Source organism: Montipora foliosa, chromosome 4 (assembly GCF_036669935.1).
Source record: "Montipora foliosa isolate CH-2021 chromosome 4, ASM3666993v2, whole genome shotgun sequence".
Classification (NCBI taxonomy): domain Eukaryota; kingdom Metazoa; phylum Cnidaria; class Anthozoa; order Scleractinia; family Acroporidae; genus Montipora; species Montipora foliosa.
The window spans coordinates 34,877,563-34,898,759 of NC_090872.1; the positions used below are offsets into that span (position 1 = coordinate 34,877,563).

The window sequence follows — 21,197 nt, forward strand, 5'->3', positions numbered from 1 at the left end:
TAAAACAGAATCGATCCGAAAAGTTAAGAGCAAATGGATAATTTAACCAAACGCCTTCTTCAGAAAAGATAATGTAAACAAATCAAAATGTCAATTATGATAGAAATATAGAGTTAGGAGGGCCTAGGGTTAGGGTTTAACCCAGGAGATATAGGACAGAGGGGATCGGACTAAAATGTAACTCAAGGTGCGTTCGATTGACGGTATTCCGGGATAGGAATACAGTACAAGGAATAGAAGTCAAAAATCCTTCGTTTTTACGGAGATTCACCTTAAAATTGTCAAACACCTGATAAAATGCTATTTTCAACATTTCTTTATTATCCTCGTTGCTTCAAACCATCACTCTACGTATTCTTATTCCGGAATAGGGACAATCGAACGCACCCTAAATTAAAACGAAATACCGATGACACATGTGCACCTTAAGGTATCCATATATACATACAAAACAGCTCTTACAAACCTAGGGATGCGCTGTAAGTTAAGGTTCGCGTTTTTTTTTTTAGTTGAATTTAAAGCCTGAATGCGAAGAAAAAGAGCCATAAACTAAACAAGAAAAATACTGTATGACTAGAGAAAACTATGTTAGAAAGATATTTATTGCATCTATAAATATTTAAATCAAACAACTTTAACGAACTTTGAAATTTTGGGAGACGCAGTGGAGTACGCTGTCGGTTGGGTAGGCCAACTATGTCAGAGACCCTTTGATGTAAGTCAGAAAGTAACGCAATCGTTAACAATTTGCAGGGGTCTGGACGCAGCTCTACGACGGCGATGCATTGACGGCAACGTCACCTCAAAATATGATTTTGCACTATCGTTACTCTATCACGATCATTCCATCTCGTTCACGTCGCACAGTGTCGGCGAAATGATTGTTTCGTGGCGTTGTCGTCCCCGTAGCCGTCGTCGTTTCTTAAACTCACGGAAACAAAAGGGCGTTATCCTAAACACAACAGATATGCATCCCAATCTCGACCCCAGAGTTCGTCTCTTGATTGAAGGAGAGAAGAGCTCTGGGGAACCCTGAAACAAAGTGTTTTCTCATTGGTTTTTGTGAAGAACAATCAAAAGCGTCTCTAATTCGTGCATTCATGTTAGCATTAGGAGTGAGCAGGCGATGTAGGGTTCAAAGAGCCAAATTTTGGCTATAAGAACCCTACGGCGCATGTTCTCCTACACTGAGTTTCCAAAGAGCCTTGGGTCGATCCGAGGCTCCGGTGACGAGAATGATACGCATCCAATATCGTCCAATGAAATGAGAGGTTGAAAAGGGCTGGGTGGTATCCGACTTACAGTGCGGACGATCTTTAGGACCCGGAAAAAATCCAATCGATTGCAATTATTGCGATTAATTCACGCCAAAAGCCATCTCACTACAAAGGCAACTATCAAACTGATTCCAAATGATCAGAAACATGGAAAAGAACGGCAATGTGAGAATGACGCAGATGGCACTGCTTTTCTTTGCATGGAAATATACGACCCTGTACACTTATGAAACATTTTTACATCTTCGAACAAAGTGGTGTTTCAATACAAGCTCGTCTTCTTCATGATGCGAAGGAATTCTGCTTCGTTGATTTCCCCATCGCCGTCCCTGTCGGCTTCGTCAATCATTTCCTGGGAAAACAGAGATTATTATTTTTACTTTAAACGAAATTCGAAAAAAATACGACTGAAGATCATTTTAAGAACTTTCTCAGGAAAGTTAACCCTGAACTGAACTCGAAATATGAAACCGATAGCGACTTCTTGAGGTCGATCCAACATGAAGATGACCCTAAGCAAACTCCCTAGCTTGGCTAGTAAATACTGTAACCAGTTCCTCTGCCTATTCAACGAAGAAACCCACCAAAGTCAACATAAAATTGTCCCTTTAAAGCCACAAAGAAGATTTCATGATGATTTTCTCCATTGCACGTTTGCAACACGAACATGATATAGTACGGACATTTTTTTTTGTTTCTTCTCACCCAAAGGAAAAATATACAAAGATCGATCACTGTCTTACTTGTAATTCTTCGTCCGTTAAATTTTCGCCCAGTTCTTTGGCGACTCTCTTGAGATTTTTAAATGAAATTTTTCCCTGTGAACAAAACACATTGACATCACGTACATGTATGCTTAATAACGTGTCGAGCACATCGTGGTGTACACTGGCAGAAAAACAAAGCGTTTCCGAAAGATGCGCTGGGAATTAAAAGCAGTTGGGTATTACAGCGGTTTATCCCCTCAACGACATTTCTTCATATTTCGAGAGTAAGATTTAGGTGCACGTCAATTAAATGTTTCCATGACGAAATCGGAATTAAACCGCCGCCAAGAGAACAAAGACTACTGTCATAGATACATTTCATTGACGTCCACCAGAAACCCATAAGGGTTGAAACGTGCAACGCGCGTTCACAGCTTCCGAATATTCAGTGCGAACTGATTGGTTGAATGTTTCAGTGCTAAGTACAATATTTGGAAACCCCTCGCTCTTGTTGTTCCAAATATGGTACTTAGCAAATTGAATATTCGGAAGCTTGCTTCCCAGCACACAAGGGGCCGTTACACGTTTCAATCCTTATATATGGGTTTCTGCGTCCACCTAAATTTGAATTTCGAAACATGAAATTCTCCGATCTGCTGTGCATGGAAAATGGCCAGAGATAAAACGAATTTTGCGGGGTTTGCGGAATGACGCAATCCGAGGCCATTCAGTGCTTTCTGTGAGTTAGATCTATCTAACACAACTAATTTGGTAGATTAAACGATGCAATTTCCACCCTTTCACTTCTTACGGTACTCTAAAAACATCTTGGAACCGATGCACAAATAATTTGCGTTAAACAAGTATAATTCGGTTGACACAACATCATTAAAGGTAAACATACACTTCCTGAAAAAAATCAGTTCTTAGCAAACATTGTTCTAGAGAGGTACATTTTCATACAGCTTCATTTGTACCATTACTTATTACTTTCGGGTTGGCCTGCTGCCGGAGAAAGGATAGCAAGTTTTCTAAGTGACGTGTCGGGCACACAGGCTAATTCCTTTACTGCATGAACAATTCTTTAGAGAGACCGGTTGAACAGATTGCTCAAGGAACTACCAAATGATTACAAAACTGAACAAAATTGTTCCGACTACATATTGTGACATTTACATGAAAACAGCATCAGCGGTCTACACGGTCTACACGGTCCACCACAGCTTTTTCACGAAAAATTATAATGACATCACATTTTTTGCTGTTGAGATGGCAGACCGTTGGAAAATGGAATACACGGTGTGTACAGGATTTCCAACTGTGTAAACGTTGTTATGAAACATCTATTAATGTATAGGATTGAGTATACTACTATTGAAAGTAGTTGAATTGTGCCGTCTAAAAGGTAAGATTTTCAACTGTAACGCCATCATTACAGTTTACGTCGCGTGTAGGAACACAATTAATGGTATTGTGTCACATACATGCATGTAAATATAATAAGCGCCGTGTGTAACTTTTGGAGCATCAATTCTGTTGGGGAAAGTACAAATGTACTTTGCTCACTTTCGTATTTGGTCCGGCGTTCTCTGCTAGCTACAAAACGGGCCAAACGCTTAAACATTGATGTTATCGTGTTCTCAATAATATCCTTTGGCGTTGAGTACAGTGTGATTTGCACTTGGCGTGCAAACTCTTGACTTGTTTCGGAGCTTATACGCTACATGTATCTAACGCTTGTCGCTTGTTTAAGTTGCCGGCTTACTACATAAAAAATAATTATTCTCTATAGGATTCAAATCCGGATTGCCAAAGAATAGGGATCATTCAGATAATCTCGGAGGAAAGGAGTAAAGACTTCCTCAAATTTAGTCCGTTAGACAATAACTACAATAAAAGCCCTAAAATGCCCCCTTCCCCTTCCCCACCCAAAGCAATGTTGTTTATGAGAAGACTTTTTGGCATGGGTCGGTTAAAAATGGTACGCGTACCATAAAAAAAAGCTGTGTTTCTAAAACACCCTTTAAAAGGTTTATTGGCTCATTTATTGTCTGATTTGATGTGTTTACTATAACTCACAGCGACCGATCAAAGCATGACATCTTCTCTTTCTTCGGGGAGAAATCGCTGGCAAGTGTATTCAAAGTGACTGCTGCCGCCGGCATCCGGCTTCTACTATTAGACACTTTGAAGTGCAATTTTATACCAGGGGCCAGTTGTTCAAAGCCTGATTAAGCCAATCCTGGGTTATTGGAAATTTAATTGCAACTAATTTATAAAATTACACGTTGGTGATTTCAATGGCCAACTACAAACCTTGGTTGCTGTTTAATGTCGGCTCAGCATTAATCGTCTTTCGAATAACTGAGCCCAGGGGCGCGGGTCAATAAGACCTGACCGAAAGGATATGTAAGGGTTATAATAATCAGATGTTTTGAGGAATACAGAAATAATGTGGATTTTTGTTCTCTTAAGCAACCTACCGACGCCGAAGAGCACAAAAGGATAGAAAAAGACAGGGACGGGTACATGAGACTCTTGGGGCTGGACACACCTTCATTCTTTAACCTTGGAACCCTTGCCTCCGAGTTCGAACGCGTTGACAGCAGCTTTGAAACCGCAGATCTGATTAGTTCAGTGCTTCGAAATCTGCATACTCCAGATCCAGACGCCGCTATAGGCAGTGACAACCCGGTAACCGCAAAACAAGTTGAAATTTTGGAAAACCAGAAGACTCTTCTGCACAACCAGCAGTGGCTTGATCAGACGTTAGGGACATCCTCTCCTTACTGCCCGCAAAAGCACCAGCTGTTCGCACCTTTTCAAAGTCAAGTCCAGTCATCCCGGTACAGGCGACAGTCCCTACTACGGCAGTTTGACCACTGACTCTTTCTTCCACACCGTCTACCTCGTTGCCTGCCACTCCGTCAGCCGTTTGATCTGCCACATCATGGGTTGGTTCCATGGACGAGAATACGTTGGATGCAGACTACCTGTTCCAGTTATCCACGAGGTCAAGGTCGCGCGCAAATTTCGCAGTGTATACGTTAAAAGAACTATTCAACCCTTACGAATTGCAATGAAGAAATATCGCGGGAGTTCGAGGCAAGGAAAGAGTTGACCCAAAGAAATTAGGAAAATTGTGCAAAAACTATTACCTGTTCCGACACCAGACATTGAAAAGGGTGGAGGGAACGCCACAAAGCGATGGATGAGTTTTTACGCCGACCTACCTGGCGTTGTGAAAGAGCTATTTAAGGGAAAATCAGTCGTTGTCTTTTTGATGTATGTGTCCATGATTTTTTTCACTCTTTGTTACAATTTTTGTGTTAAGTCAATAAAAACGTGTGTTTTTTTTTACTTGCGTGTTTAACGCATGTAAATTGAGTGTAAATTGCGTGCAATATGGCGTCTTTTCGCGCAGGAAACACGCGTGTAATGCTGGCATACCCGCGGCCTGTACTGTATGGTACCCCTCGTCCCCTCCCCCCAACTCTGGAATACCATACAGTGAATTCAAAAGAATCCTTGCTCTAAAATGTTGTAAAAACGTGTTTTTTTTTTTACTCGCGTGTTTTGCGCATGTAAATTGAGTGTAAATTGCGTACAATATGGCGTCTTTTCGCGCACGAAACACGCGTGTAATGCTGACATACCCGCGGCCTGTACAGTATGGTACCCCTCAAGGTCTACAGTTCACGGCCAGTATTTGGTAAACACTGTTCTTCCTGCAGTTTACCCCGTTTACAACCTGACAGATTTTACATTTAAGAGTCTACAGTGTATTACAGATTCATGGATCTTTTCCTTTTTTCATTTTGCAACAACGAATTAAGATACCATATGCATCAAACTCACCGTGTTATCATCATCGAATAACTTAAAAGCTTTTAGAATTTCCTCTTTGGAATCTTTTTCGCTCTGCAAAGTAAGAAAAAACGTAATGAACACCTCAAGGCCACATACAGTGAATACAGTATTTTCTTTCCCTACAGCCAAGAGACTGGGAAACGATTTCAACATCCGATTCGGGCAATGATAGTTCGATTACTCAAGGACATTCACAATTAGATTCTTGCCCAAATCGTTTGCCCCCACAATCTTTAGCCTTTTACATTGTTGAAAACCGAGAGCTGATTTGATGAGAAAGAATACTGTTAAAATGCCTGATACTAAAATTTTATTTGAACTTTGCATTCTTTTTCGATATAGCCTGTTCCAGGCTCTCGCAGGGTTGGGACGAGCGAAATTGTGGCAAGGACGAGAAAAGGTCGAGCGAAGACTCCTGCCGCCCCACGACTACTCCCTTCTTAACTTGACCTTTTCTCGCCCGCGCCACAATTTCGCTCGTCCTTACCAGTCGAGAGACTAGAACTGGCTATTTTCAATACAACAGTTGGATAATTGTTCTACTTGACTGCGACAAGGTACAGGGGCACCCAACGTCGATTTTCGGAAAATATCTGTTCGGAAGACGATTTGAGATCTAGAATTTTCGGAACATTTGTTATAAAATTTCTTGCTTGCCTGCCTCTCCTATGATTTTCGAACACTGTAAAATACTGTAATTGCCCGGATTTTTACGCTAAAAAGGTCACCTAGAATTTCCGGGAGACTTTTTTCTGGCTGAAATTTTCGAAAAGGTAAGTTTTGATCCCTAAAATTTTCGGATCACTAGGCTTTCAGCTAGGAAATCCGAACAAATGAAAATTTTTAGGGGTTAAAAAGATACCTATATCTACCGTTTAAATACTAAAATACGTGTGACAGTGCTGTGTTTAAGTTGTTTTGAACTATATTCTTGCTGGGTGCGCCTGAACGTATAAAGCAGGCACAGCCCTTGAACACTTTTTTTACGAACAAAAAAAAACTAATGCAATCGTTTCACTCTTAAAGTGAACAAGTTACATGTACGTCTTTTTTCATTTGCTGTTGTTGAAATGTTCATTACCATAATGTACATGTAAGTACCTAGTTACAAAAAAAGCATGACGGGTATTATTTCAAATCCTGTTAATACATGTACATGTATATGTAAAATTATAATGTAAGGGAAATAACTTTAAATTATATATATGTAATATTTCTGACAGCTGAATTGAAGAGCACTATACAACAGAGTCGACAAAAGCACTCTGAAAATCTTACCATTTTTGCCGTCATCATTTGAAGAAACTCATTGAAATCGATTGTGCCTGGGAAACAAAGTAATTTCCAAAGTTTTCATCACACCACAAAAAAACTAGAATACAAGTTTTCAACTAACACATTCAACAAAATACAGTACAATACAATAACTTTATTTAAGAAGGGAAACGTAACAACCTTTTACAGTTTTCTAACTTATGACCCCGACAAAATTGTTGGGGAAGTTTGTAGTTTGTAGTTTGGAGAATTGGACTCAATCATGCATATTATTAAATGCTGGATTACAAAATATGCAAAAAAAAATGTATGTACATGTATTTATATTGTCTACAATTGGCTGTACAGTTTAAGCAAAGGAAGGAAAACCATGGCTTTAGCTCACTTTCTTTGATACTATTCAAGGATACAACAGAACTATGTACATGTAACTACAGTGTTAGGAATACTCAAGTCACATGTACAACTGTACTGTAAATGTTGTTTTGGGAATTATTATTATTATTATTAATTTTATTTTGAAAATGAAAAGAATAGCACCCAAATGAGCAAACGTGACATACATACACGTACATGTATATGTTATTGAAATTGCAACCATTGTAAACTTGGAAAAAAATCAGAGTTTCTAGATGGGATTTGAACCCACAACCCTCTATGATCAAGTCAGAGAGTCTCCAGATAGAGTCTCCAGTAGCTCAGTGGTTTGAGCATCTGACTAGATCACAGAGAGTTGTGGGTTCAAATCCCATCTGGAACTCGGATTTTTTGCAGAGTTTCCAATGGATGCAGCTTTGAAAGGAACAAAAGTCTGTTTATTCTGCTCCTGATAGCAGAATAAATGTGTCTGGATTACCAGCACTACATGTATGTGTTTATTTGGAATAACTATGAATAAACTGCCTCTTATAACCCCTGTACAAAGACAAACAAACAAACAAACAACAAGCACGGCTGTTACAGCTGTACAGGTGTAGGTTGATTTCGAGTCAAGTTGAAGCCAGTGAATACTACAATTGGCATTTGACAACCAAATTACAGTTATATAAAGAGTAGACAATAAAATGAATAAATAAAGTTATAGTTCACTAGTAATTTTCTAACTTTTGGATACCCAAGAGGGCTTACGGTGTATCTATGTACATGCAAGGGGCCCTATGACTTTGCTGGGTTGAAAGCAGCATTTAATGTTTCTGATGTTTTGGCATGATTTTCATGTGCCTAATACCACTGGTCGCAAAGTCTTACTGACAATAATATTCCTCATAAGATCCTACAGTGAACATGAAGGTTCCCTTTGCAAAAGATCAGCCATTGGCAAAACCCGGATCAGACCGGATCAATGACAAAATTCCTGCTAAAAGCAGACCTTCACCAGACAACGTGCTTAGGGGGGATAAGTCAAATTCTGTGCCTTTCTCCTTTGTGTAGTTGTCTCCTCATTTTTTGGGCCTCATTGAAATGTTTTTTTTTCCCCAGAGGTGATAACAAATTCCGAAGTAAAATTACATGTATGAAAGATACGAAGTGAAGAATTGTCGTCAATAAGCAAATTGACTGTGTATGCAACTGTCTTCTTCTTCAAACATGAAAACTGACAATTGTTTACCTTACCCCAGTCCCTGACAATTGTACAATAGCCTGATTTAGCAACAGAACAACCCATCCTCTACCTCTGAAATGACAATTATCAGCTATTTCTAATTTTCCCTAAATTGACTGTTATCCTCAATAATATAGAATGCTTAGCGCTTGATAGGGATTATGGGAAATGTATACCTATTTTTAAAATCTGAACCGCAGTGCATGAACTTCCAGGACTTGAACCCGGGAAAGTTCACGTAAACACTAGACTACCACATTGCTAACTGCCCAAACATTATTATTTTTTAATAATTATGTATTTTTTCTTCCAAATGCCACTGTAAGCATGTATTATCACCCACTAAAAACATGTTTAAACAGGAGAAAATGTTGGTAACCAAACCTCAAGAGAAAGCTAACCATTTTAAAATCAAGCACTGGACTTCACCACTTGTCAGCAATTACATGTACTTGATATAATAATACTAATTAGTGTTGGTAAATAATCGGTACAATTGTCAGCCAGTTAATCTCTAGTGGTTAAGTGGATAAAAACGTTTCCTTCAAAGTGGGTGCTCCGGGTTCAAATCCTGTCCAGGAATGCAACTTTTACCACAAGTCCTGGAACAGAGTAATCTAAATTAACGATAACAGTCAATCCTGGGACTGGGGTAAAGCAAAGAGTTGTTGTCAGTTTTCATGTTTGAAAAAGTAGACCATTGCATACAGTCAATTCGCTCATTGACGACAATTTGTTACACCGCATCTTTCACAATTCCGCTTCGGAATCTGTAATCACATCTGGAAAAAAAAACATTTTGATGAGTCTCAATAAATGAGGAGAAGACTACACAAGAGACAAAGGCACAGAATTCAACCTCTCCTCTCTTCAGCACGTTTTTTGGTGACCGTCTACTCTTGGTGAGAATTTTGTTATCGATCCAGTCTGCGTTTTCTCAATCCGATCAGATCTGATCCGGTCCGGCAACGATCCGTTCTGATCTGGATTGTGCCAACAGCCAAAAAGATCAATCCTTTTTAGAATGCAAGTTCTTTTTTCAGAAAGTTAACCTACAGTATTAATTTTTATCCTGTTACTGTTACACTGGAATAGGAATTGCTATCAAAAAATACCCAACCTTCATGAATGAATGAATTTACTGTAATTGTTGCATTTTACAATGTACATTTAGTAATATTATTAATAATTATTATTTCTACTGATGTGTGTACCTGATCCATCTTTATCTATGTCTGATATCATTTTCTTGATTTCTTCCTTTTTGGGTTCAAAACCGAGTGCTCTCATGGCCACCTAGAAACAAGTAACGTCCATTCATACTTGAAGATGTGAACATCTGTACATGTGTATTTAACTTTTTCGACTTGGTGGGAAAATTATAAATGTATATATGTAGGTGGGGAAAACATCAACTTTATAGAGTATATTCTCCACTTGCACTCTTTTGTTGCTTCTAAGCTTGAGACTTAAAAATGATTGTGTCATGTACAGTATACTCTAAGTGTGACACACATTGAATGGCCTTTGTCTTGTCCACTGAAAAGTTATTATAAAAATAATACATGACTTGCATGTACATGTACCTTCAGTTCTTTAGCATCAATTGTCCCTGAGCCATCAGTATCAAAAAGGTCAAATGCTTCCCTGATTTCTTGCTTCTGCTCTTCCGTAAGTTCTGGTTTGGGCCCTGATATAAATAGTAGCATTTGGCAATAAATGATGACAGTTTATTATTGTGTGAAAAATGTACAATTTACATTATCACACTTACACCAGGCCGGCGCTTACATGTATCTTCGGTTTCTGTAGCATGAAGCGACTAGGAGTATTTCTACTCCCCCCTGGATGGGATGCTAGTCCATCGCAGGGTTACCCCCAGGATTTTGGCCAGTACCCATTTTATACACCTGGGTGGAGTGAGGCACAGTGACAAGAACACAACACAATGTCCCAAGCCAGGACCCGAACCCGGACCACTCGATCCGCAGTCGAGCACACTGACCATGAGGCCACCGCGCCTCCCTTAGGCATTGGATATTAACTAAAGGTAAAAAACAAATTGAAAGTGGTTCAGCATTGTCTGTACTAGTGGTGGGAATCGGTTGAGATTTCACATTCGATCATCAGAAATAATCAGATTGCTCCAACCGATCGATCATCGATTATAATCGGAAAAATCTACCAATATAAAGCATTCCACATATTTTTCATCTAAATAGAAGTCAAAGTGGGCCCTTCCTTCACTTGATGAAAACCAAAATATTCCCACACTTTTGACCTGGCGTTTCCAGGATAGCGAAAGATCTCCAACTCGTCCATTTTAGCCACCATGTTAGACTCGTCAACAACATGTAAGCGAGGCATGTCTGAGAGAGGACACTGGGAATTGGGGAGAGATTGGGGAGAGCGAAACAAACATTTTCAAGCCAAAACAAACAATAATTATTGTTCATGTCGGATAAGAGGTGACTTTATCTTCCTCTGGTGATTTGTAAATACATTTGAGATCTATTTCAAAACTTATTTTGGACGGTAGTGATACTACAAACACGAAACAGTGAGCTTGTAATTTATGTTTTGGTTCAGTTGTTTACGAAATACAAAGCGGCTTAGCATGCCACATCTTTCAAATAAGCGTGAGGTATTTGAAGTGACAACAACACAGCGAACAGGGTACCGCCAGGTAAATTTAACACAGGCAATCTTAGATTATATCTGCTGTTGTGACTTAGAAGTTAGAGTCCATGAAAAAAGACAACTCACACAAGAGTTGACAATACTTTTATTTGTCCCCAATAAATTTTTAATTTTTCCGCGACAATCGATTATGAAAAAAGCAAAATCGATTGTCGCGTCGCTTGAACTTTTCGATCAGTTTTCGATTATAATGAATCATCGGCCCACCACTAGTCTGTACTCTTATAAACAACGATAAATTATTCGTCATCACAGTGGTCAAAATTTGTTGTGGACTCACTGACTAGGCTGTGCCTTGTGTGTGCCCAGTGAGTCCACAGTAAAAATTAATATTAATTTTGACCACTGTGATGACGAATATCGTTGTCGGTAAGAGTACAGACAATGCTGAACCACGTTCAATTTGTCAAGTTGACCATATACATGTAGAAGTGTTCAACACAGCTAGAGCTGGTAGTTATTTTCCCCTTACACTTACATGCTATAATATGGACTTCTTTGCCAGAATTCCCCAATAATCCAAACTGGGTACAACGACATTTGACTTACAATTTGTGACCCCTTCCCTTCTAAGAGTGACATTTAAGATTCTGCTCTGTCTAAAACCCAACACTTTTATTCTTCAATGGGGGCCACTCTAAATAAATGTAGGGGTTAAAGGGTTAAGAACATCCAGGTCCACTCGAAAACCTTTAACACTTTCCCAGCTACAGTACATAAGAATGACACTTGTAGATTTTACTCTAATACCAGACGATTTTAATCGCCAATGGGTACCAATTGCAATGTAAGGGGTTAAAGGGTTACATGTACATGTATGTCAGTAAACATGATTTTAAAGGCTCAGGGATAATAAAAGTACAGTATTTGTAGCTGGAGTTCTTTCCATAACTATGGTGAATTTTGATACTGAAATTGGCCTTCTGCACTAAGAACAAAAAACACAATGTCTTTACCAACAGTACAATACAGTCCTGTTACTAAAACTTGTTACTATATTGCTTTTAAGAACAGATTGTAGTGTAAGTTAATGCATGAAATAAAGCAAAGGAGATTCAAGTCCCTACATGTTTTAGAGCTAAATATAGACATGGAATTGTTGCTTTTGACTTACTGTAGAAGAATCAAAGTTAATAGAGGGGTCCGAATGGTTATGAAACCCCCCAAATTTCTTTGTTGTAGGTTTTTGTTTTCTTTTTTGTTTACTCCGTACTGAGGAACTAACCAAAAGAAACATCTTGGTTACGTAAATCATGCATAGTGTATGAGCCCAAAACAAAAGATTGTACACGGTAGTGGACTTTTCAACCTAAATCTTGGCATCTTTGCTTGCTCCTTTGATGTTTGCCGAGCTTCAAAATCAGTCCCCGCAATCAACTGTGTGTAGAAGCTACATGTACATGTAGTGATTCTACAAAGAAATAGGGGGTCCAGATATGCCACAGGCTATTGAATGTTATGGCCCATTTGGTAAAGACAAATGCATCTTGAGATCCAATCATGCACCACTTACACCTTACTGTTCTACATGTATAAAGATTATACAGTACATGTATGCTGTAATTATAATTATGTGCGATAATAACTGGTCAAGATGAAGCTACTACATGTATATTTAATTTAAAGGTTTTGAATGCCACTTCATCATGTATGATTTAACTTTCAATCAACATAAGAAAGATACACACCTGTCTTTTTTCTCTGTCCTGTCGATAAAGCTCCTTTTCTGTATGATGCAGCCTAAGAAGTGTTATAGACAATTAAGTCCATGCTACATAATACAGAATAATAACTTAAACTTGGTGACAAAAAGAGAAAATTCATGCTTTGTGCTCGATTTTGAGTATAAAATTCCAGGAGTATTCAAGGAGTTTTCAAGAACCAGGAATTGAGTTTTCAAGGAGGCTTTAAACATTTAAGAAGATTGCTATGCCATACATGTATAGTGTTTCAGTGTTTTCTTTGCAGAAAAAGCCAACCTTGATATTCCTTACCATATCCTGCAAGTTAAGTGCATGCACAAGCATTTTAATTTTCGGTTTTAATGTTTCCCTAATTGTCAATTTTGGGCTCAATTTTTGAAATGTCCCTTTAACTTAGCATGATGCAATCTCAACAATTCTCACCCAAGAAAAAATTCAAGAAGTTTTCTACAAAATCCTTTTTTTAAGGGCTTTGCAAGCACCCTTGAAGTCCAAAATAAAATTCCAAGGCTTTTCAAGGACTTCAAGGAGTAGCAGGAACCCTGAACATTATATCAGGGAATGAAGTAAAATCATTGTTTCAAAGAAATCAATCTTATCATTTAGCCTGATTCATTTCAGATATGCCAGATCAAAAGTTCTCAAATTGGACAGTGGAAACGTATGAAACACTTAACTCTTTTACCTATTAATTCCAAATTACATGTATTGTATATTGTACTTGAGACCTAATACAATTTTCTACATGTATACATTTTTTTTTGTCTCAATAGATAGTGTCCTTGTATGAAGTGAAATGAAACATCCAGTACTAAACTTCAAAAAATAACTATTGACAGTGCATGCACCAGGGGTAAAAAGAATAGGTTTAATTCCAAACCAAGGGCTACAAATTTATGAGCTTTTCAAGATGTGACAGAAAAATTAATGATAATTTATCAAACATAAAGATAAAAAGAGAAATAACTGAACACCATGTGGCGTTGTTCTCTGAGCTGCTAATTAAACAAATAAAAGAAGGCAGATAATATCCGTTGAAACGTAGAAACATTGAGATGGATGCAGAATTGATCAACTCTTGGAGTGATTTGATAACTGCGCCAGCTGATTTCGAACTGCATGCAAGACCGAGCATACGTTGTCCTTACAAGTTGAAACTCTGAATTATACGGGAAACTCTTAAACCACACAGATTTTGCTTACAATTCATTTACGTGAGAGCATTACAAGCTCAAATGGAAGCGAACGCTTTACGCTTTACTTCTAAGGAGCAACACAAGAATTCCATTTTCAAAATACATTTTTACAAGACATGGATTGGAGGTTAGAAGCTTGTTTGCAACCGCCAGGCCAAGATGCAAATGCGCGTCAACGCGTGGGCTTCGACAAGGGATCAACGTCTTAGTAAGTAGTTTACTGGTCCAATTTTATAATTCCCGGTGTTTACTCTTCCTAACGATCATGTACAAGATTTGAGTAATATCAACACAACACAAGCTTTTGTTTGCAAATTCTGCGTACAGTCACCGAAAAGCTCAGCCACAACCAACTTTCAATCGGTGCTAAAACTACTTACCATTTCTCCGATGCTATGCGTCTGTCAAATAGGCAGTGGAGATTCTAGAAAATGTCGATGCAAAATTGAGTTTTCAGAAAGTATGTTTGTTTTTCCGCGGTCTGACAACATGTCCGATCAAGGCTCGCAACGCATTCTGGGCTTTCCCGCCTTCAGTGAAGCGAGAGAAGCCTGGGGCCCCGTTTCTCGAAAGTTAATTTTGGGTGTATTTGAAGGACCTCGTTATTGGGAAAAATATTATTTTGTTCGATCGGGTCTTGTAAATCTGTTGAAAGACCAGCTTTCTAAAAAAAAGCGGATCGTAGTTTCACAATTAGCTTTTTGGGCCCGGAAAGTTAGCGGAAACGGGGCCCCGAAGATAACAATAATCCTCGAGAGTGAATCAAAATAATTACGGGAATCATGCAAAATCTGGCCTTGAATTAGCCTCCTTCGCAGACATTCTTTTGGCTCGTCACCCAATCTTTTCTTTCCTCCTCCCCGACGAACGTGGCTCGTTGAGGAGGATAGATTGCGTGACGAGTCACAAGAATGCATAGGATTTTGTCCATGTCGGGTAAGGATTTCAATTAACAATCCAAAAATCCGTTTTCGGATTTTGTGTTCGATTGGGAATCCGAAGATCCAGATTTTAAAATCTAAATCCAGATTTCTGACAGTGACTCGTTTTTAAGCGACATGGTGACTTTAGAGCGGTGTTGCTATTGACTTCTGTGGCTTAGTAAATGATGACGTAAATCAAGTATCAACAACCTTGTTGACAAACTTCAAAGAATTTCTGATAAACATGCACCTAAGCGTTGCCTGATAAGGGACGGACCATAGAAAAGTGATGGGTGGGATGGGAAAAAAACCCAAAAAAAATTCATGCAAGGGAAAATGCCAAGAAAAAAAATTCACGCAAAGAAGAAGGTAAAGACAAAAATTCATGCAGAAGGAAGGTCCAATTGTGACTTTTATTTACAGTGCATTACACAAAACTTTTGACAGGCGATTTGCGAAGTTCGTTGTAAATTTCATAAGTTCGCTTCGAACTTGGGAATTTCAATACGTAACTGTCAATCAAAGGGCAAACTTTGAAAGTGTTTGCAAGACCGCGTTTTCGATCCTATCATGTGGATCTCATCAGTTGCCGATAGCTTGATTCAAGGTGAAGAGCTTTGCCTCTCTTTGTTTCTCATGTGTATATATCATTCTCACATTCGCTCAAAATAAAATTTGTAATAAATAAATATTAGAATTTGGTATCTTTGTAAATATGCTATAAAATTATTTGTGCCCACAATAAAAATTAGAGGATGGGTCTTATCGCCTTGAATAATGATTCTATAATAAAGTGAAAAAGAGCATTTAGTAGTAGTGTTAAAACTTTACAGAGGGGCTGTGTTGGTGAATGGACTATGGCATCATTATGATGGGCTGTGGGAGAGGAATTCCAGAGGGCAGAGACTGCAAAAATGTACAGGGAAGCCGTCCACTCCAAATGGCTTCCTCCTCTCTCACTGTGTGTACATTTTCGAAAAGATTTTGCATTAAAAAGTGGCCTGTATCCTTTGATCTGTTGTGAGTGTAGAATAATTTATAAATCACAAAAACATAGATAATGAATCAAGATTTCACTGTTAAAAAAAAGTAATATTAGTCTAAAAAAAATTCGTGCAGGGGGTTTCACCTGGAAAACAAATTCCTGCACAAGCAGTGCGCGAAAAAAAAATTCGTACCAGCTGAAAATCCCCCACACCCCCCATCACTTTTCTAATGGTCCGTCCCTAAATAATAAAACGAAACGACGCCTAAATAAGCCATGGATTTCTAATGCCATATGCACTTCAATTAAACGGTAACAGAGAACCAGGCTTTAAATCTCACTTAACTAAATTAATAATAATGATCCGAACAAAGTAAAGATCTTTAAAATATATCACAATAAATTAAATTGAATTAAGGAAGCAGCAAAAAAAAAAAACAAATCTTAGGGCCCAATTTCGTTTTAATAGTGAGAACGTAAAAACTGCTTGGAAGCTAATCGGTATAGTCATATAATCGGTATAGTCGTATAGTCATAGGTTTTGGGGCCATACAAAACCACAAAAACACGGGTCCGTACCAGTTGCTTCATTTTCTTACGTCAGCTTGCTTAATAACCTCATTGATCGCATGCGCACTAAAAGTCCGCGGAGCTCTGGGGTCAAGAGTTCTGTTGATTTCAACATGGCGGCTGGCGAGAATTCACAGGAAAAAAAGTCTTGCTCCGCAAGGAAGGACGAAGAAGTTGAGTCTCTTATTAATATATTCTCGGAGGAAACTATTCGTCGCCATTTTGTTTTAGAGGAATTACGCATGCCCGGTAGCAGCATACAGCTGCACCAGTTACTGTAGTCTCGTACCAGAAATTGGTCCGAATCTCTAAAAGTATGGTGTAAATGAAACTTTCGAGATTTGGTCCTTAGATTTCTTTCGGTCCGACTTGCGCTTAAACATTATCCGTGTAAACGGCTAAAATTATGCAGTCCGTTCCACTTTTAGGACGGGTCCGTACCCAATTTTTCTGTCGTGTAAATGGCCTTTAAAACGTGGTCTTTCCGCTTAAATTTTACTCTAAATCCAAGGGTAAAAATCTCAGCTGGTGCGCATCGTTTTTTCGATTGTAATATTTTCTAAAAAAACCTACCGGCGGCCCGTGAATATTCTCTTGTTGGGAGAACCAAACGTCCAAGCTATTTTCAATCTTTCCGCATACCGCGCTGTTCCAATTCTAGTGAGCCAACTTGACCCCGTGAACAAAAAGAGAACAGGTTACTTTTCCCATTATCCGAGCTATGGGCTCCTGGGTTTTTCATTTACGAGATGTTTTGCAATTGTCTGCAGGTTTAGCGTTGAGGAATTCTAAATGATGACAACTTTTATTGCAATAAATTCAAAGTCCTCACTGACACCCTCCTTTCTTCAGTACAGTCGAACCTTGATTATCCGGACTCGTCGGGACCTCAATAAAAAGTCCGGATAATCGAGAGTCCGGATAATCGAAAATATGAATATTAATGAGGCAACAATGTAAACAAAAGAAATAAAGATAGCACATTTTTAATTACAAAAGTCTTCTTCTATGAACTGCCCCTACACTCATTTACACTGTTTATAAATGAAACCTATTCTGTTATAAATGAAAACCTATTTGTCCTTGTTCTTGCCCACATCGGAGATCTGTTGCTTGCTGAACACACTTTTCTTGATTTTAAACATTTTTTACCTCAGAAAGCTTTTGAGATCAAAGCTTATTAATATTCATGAAAAAAACGGGACCAGAGAAAAAGTCCGGATAATCGAAAAGTCCGGATAATCGAGGTTCGACTGTACCTCACAAGTGACCTCACAAGTGCTATTATTGAATTTGGTCAGCGGTTGTCCCAAAAGATAAATATGGCGGCGATCCTCATTGGTGTTCACCGTTTTGTCGAGGAAAAACGTCGATGTAACAATGATAATGGCAGACAAAAGGCAACTTAGATACCTAAAACTTTTAGCAAATCAAGTGACTTGATTTGCACCTTCAGGGATCCAGTGCTTGGGCAGCAGTTATCGTCCTTTTCTTGTAAAATCATGGAGCGGAATTCAACACTGAAGCATTTACATGTATCTGTGGCAGGTAAGCAAGCTGATGTCGTTAAAAGAGGGTTTATTCTCCTTCAGTTGACCTGTAATGCATTTAAATGTCTTTTTCGTTTATAAAGCGTTATTTTAGGTCTATCTACGTGCGAAATTGGTGAAACGCTCCCTGTTAACGTGTCTTTCAATGTGGAGCCAAAAGTTGGAGATCGCCGAAATTATGCAAGTTCAGAGTGCTATAAATATTCCATGAAGGACGGGCCGCAAGGTTTCTCTCAGTAATGACATTATGTATGGTACTTACTTTCCAGCTGCTTTTGTTTGATTGAAAAAGACCTCCTCACTTTTTCATAAATGGAGTTTGAAGTTGATCGGTGTTTCCGTGTCTGTCTTCAAGTCTCGCTGGTAGCTTCGTTCAATCTCAATGTTAATGAAAGTCACCTTTGTGTATTCAAAAGACATGAAGTAACTGGCCATCGTTTTTGTTTTGTACAGCCTTCGATCGTTAGTTCTTGGTAAATTGATCTTCAAAGTTGGGTCAAATTGAAGCCTTGATATAGGGCGCCAGGAGCGTTCGAGCGGGTGAACCAAAAATCCCTCAAAACTCCAATAATTTCAAAGATCCAATAACGCGGATTGTGGTTTTGGTGTAAGCACATAAAAGTCTTGCAAAGCACAAGAAATGAGCGAAATCTATTTTTCAAACCACATTGACCGGACCGCTTTTACGAAGACAGCCTGCACAAGAAAGCAACGTGTAAATCGGGGCGACGCAAGCATAAGCGCAAGTACAAGAAAAAGGAACAATTTCCTTTTCTTGTGTTTGCGCTTATGCTTATGTCGTTGCGTCAACTGTGTAAACCAGAGCAAACACAAGCACAAGTACAATCACAAGAAAACAGAGAGGCACGTTTTTTAATTTACAAGCTTACTTTGTAAAAATTTTTAACAAGATTTTTTAAACGTTAATGCAAGTCATTTTTATTTCATACTTGAAATAAAACTCTCGATCGCCCAGCTTGCGCTCCCTCACTAGTTTATGAAACTAGCCTTTCTCTTTCCGCCTACGAAAGACTTCTCTCAACCAAACCCTTTTTGGCTTCTCTTTTATTGCTCCTTCCCTTCGTATTCTCCTTCTTTGCAATATAGGAACAAGCAACAACATCTCCTCCTCACTAAGCATGATCTCCTCGGTGTAGGCCATTTTGGATTTAAAACTTTGGCGCCAAAATATTTGTTTACTGCGCCTGCGTATGTCACCGTTGTGCTGATGCTTATCGCACGTGTAAGCAACCGCGTGTTTATGCTTTTGGCCTTTAGGGCCAAGCCCTTTGCCACTCCCATCTCGCTTCCCTGTGCAGCGCCCCCCACTGCACCCTGATACTCTGTGCCGGAGATTGGGAATTGATCACTGCGAAAATCCATACGCTATAAATACAATATCACAAACATAACATAACATAACATAACATAACATAACATAACATAACATAACATAACATAACATAACATAACATGATAGGTATTGTTTACCTGCTCGAGCAAGGAGAAGTGCTGACTCCTTTAGCACCTCAAAGTCGTCGCTGACTTTGCAAAACTTTAGGTGTCCTTTTACGTCTCTATCACAGTCTCGGGTAGAGAGACACTCAGTGTTTGTGGGGTAATCTGTAGTCGCGTCACAAGGACCACGAACAAGTTTAGAAAACCCACAGAGAGCCATATCCTCGTAAAAGTTTAGTTACACAGGTTAGTTAGTTTGCGATTTGCCGCGCTGATCATAACACGGGTTGAAACAGTGCAAAAGTATTTGTAGCTGTAGAAATCAACAGGTCCCAGATATATCGTGGGAAATAACGATTATTTACATTTCCATTCGCTAAAATACCTCGGCGGGAAAATGTACGATTGGAAGTGTATTCAGGAATCGACCACCTAGAATACCGCTCCGCTGAAACATAAACTTGAAGAAATCAGCAAAAAATCGCTAGACTTCATTGCATTTGGAGTAAAAGTTTTTCTTTCATTTTCTTGATTCGAAAAAAAGTTGACGTGTGGTGCTTATCTAATTTAACACGGCTGGGAAATAATTCAATGAAACCTGTAAAATTACCAAATACAAATATACAAGACCTCAAATGTTACATTCTTGTGAATCCTCAAATCGAAGAAACCTAGCAAGTTAATAGCAATAGTAAAAAGTATTGACATTGGAAATTCCATCAAATGCAAATTAAACTGTCATGCAAGAACAACAATAAAAGCAGGGTGACACACGCTAACACCAACCCGGTGTGGCCAACACATCACGCATGCTCACAACCATTTCACCCGGTCAATTAGCAGCCATGGACAGCTGTTTCGGCCTTTTGGGCCTCATCAGCATGGCGTAGCTAACATACCAGGCTGGTGTTTTTAGCACCCCTTTAAGGTAATTCCATTGAAATTGTTCTACTATCAAACTTTTTTGGAAACGTGGCATAATTAACATTCATGATATGAACATTAAAAAAAGAGTGTTTGATCCAGCAAAAGCAGTTAGTGCAGATATTAGGCAAGGGAGTGATGTGAACAAGCATCAAGGTTCTATCAATTTTAACGAATTAGTTGATCCTACTCATACATGTGCAGTTTGTGCAGACTTTAATCAAGGTAATGAATCTGTGTTTGGATCAAGTGCAGGAAAAGAATATGTTACTGACTTATATATTAGTCAGTGAATTGAACTTTTCACGATAGCTACGCCATCTTGAGTCCTGATGCAATGTGGTCTTTCCAGGCTAACAAGCCCATGGATTGTGCCAAACGTGAGATCCAAGATAGTGTTGCTATTGCTGAAAAGGTCAATTGGTGGTTTTGAAACAACATAAGCAAGAAACAAGT

The 21,197-nt window shown here is 38.8% G+C and overlaps 1 protein-coding gene across 1 annotated transcript; it reads right to left on the bottom strand.

The window, feature by feature from the left end:
* Nucleotides 1-584: 584 nt before the first annotated feature.
* On the bottom strand, nucleotides 585-14,838 carry LOC137999199 (uncharacterized). The gene is made up of 8 exons (XM_068845047.1): nucleotides 14,712-14,838; nucleotides 13,121-13,172; nucleotides 10,319-10,422; nucleotides 9,947-10,028; nucleotides 7,133-7,179; nucleotides 5,843-5,905; nucleotides 2,021-2,095; nucleotides 585-1,629 (listed from the first exon to the last, which is right to left on the bottom strand). The coding sequence occupies exons 1-8, from the start codon at nucleotides 14,712-14,714 to the stop codon at nucleotides 1,540-1,542; spliced, it is 516 nt and encodes a 171-aa protein (XP_068701148.1). The 5' UTR covers nucleotides 14,715-14,838; the 3' UTR covers nucleotides 585-1,539.
* Nucleotides 14,839-21,197: the final 6,359 nt, after the last annotated feature.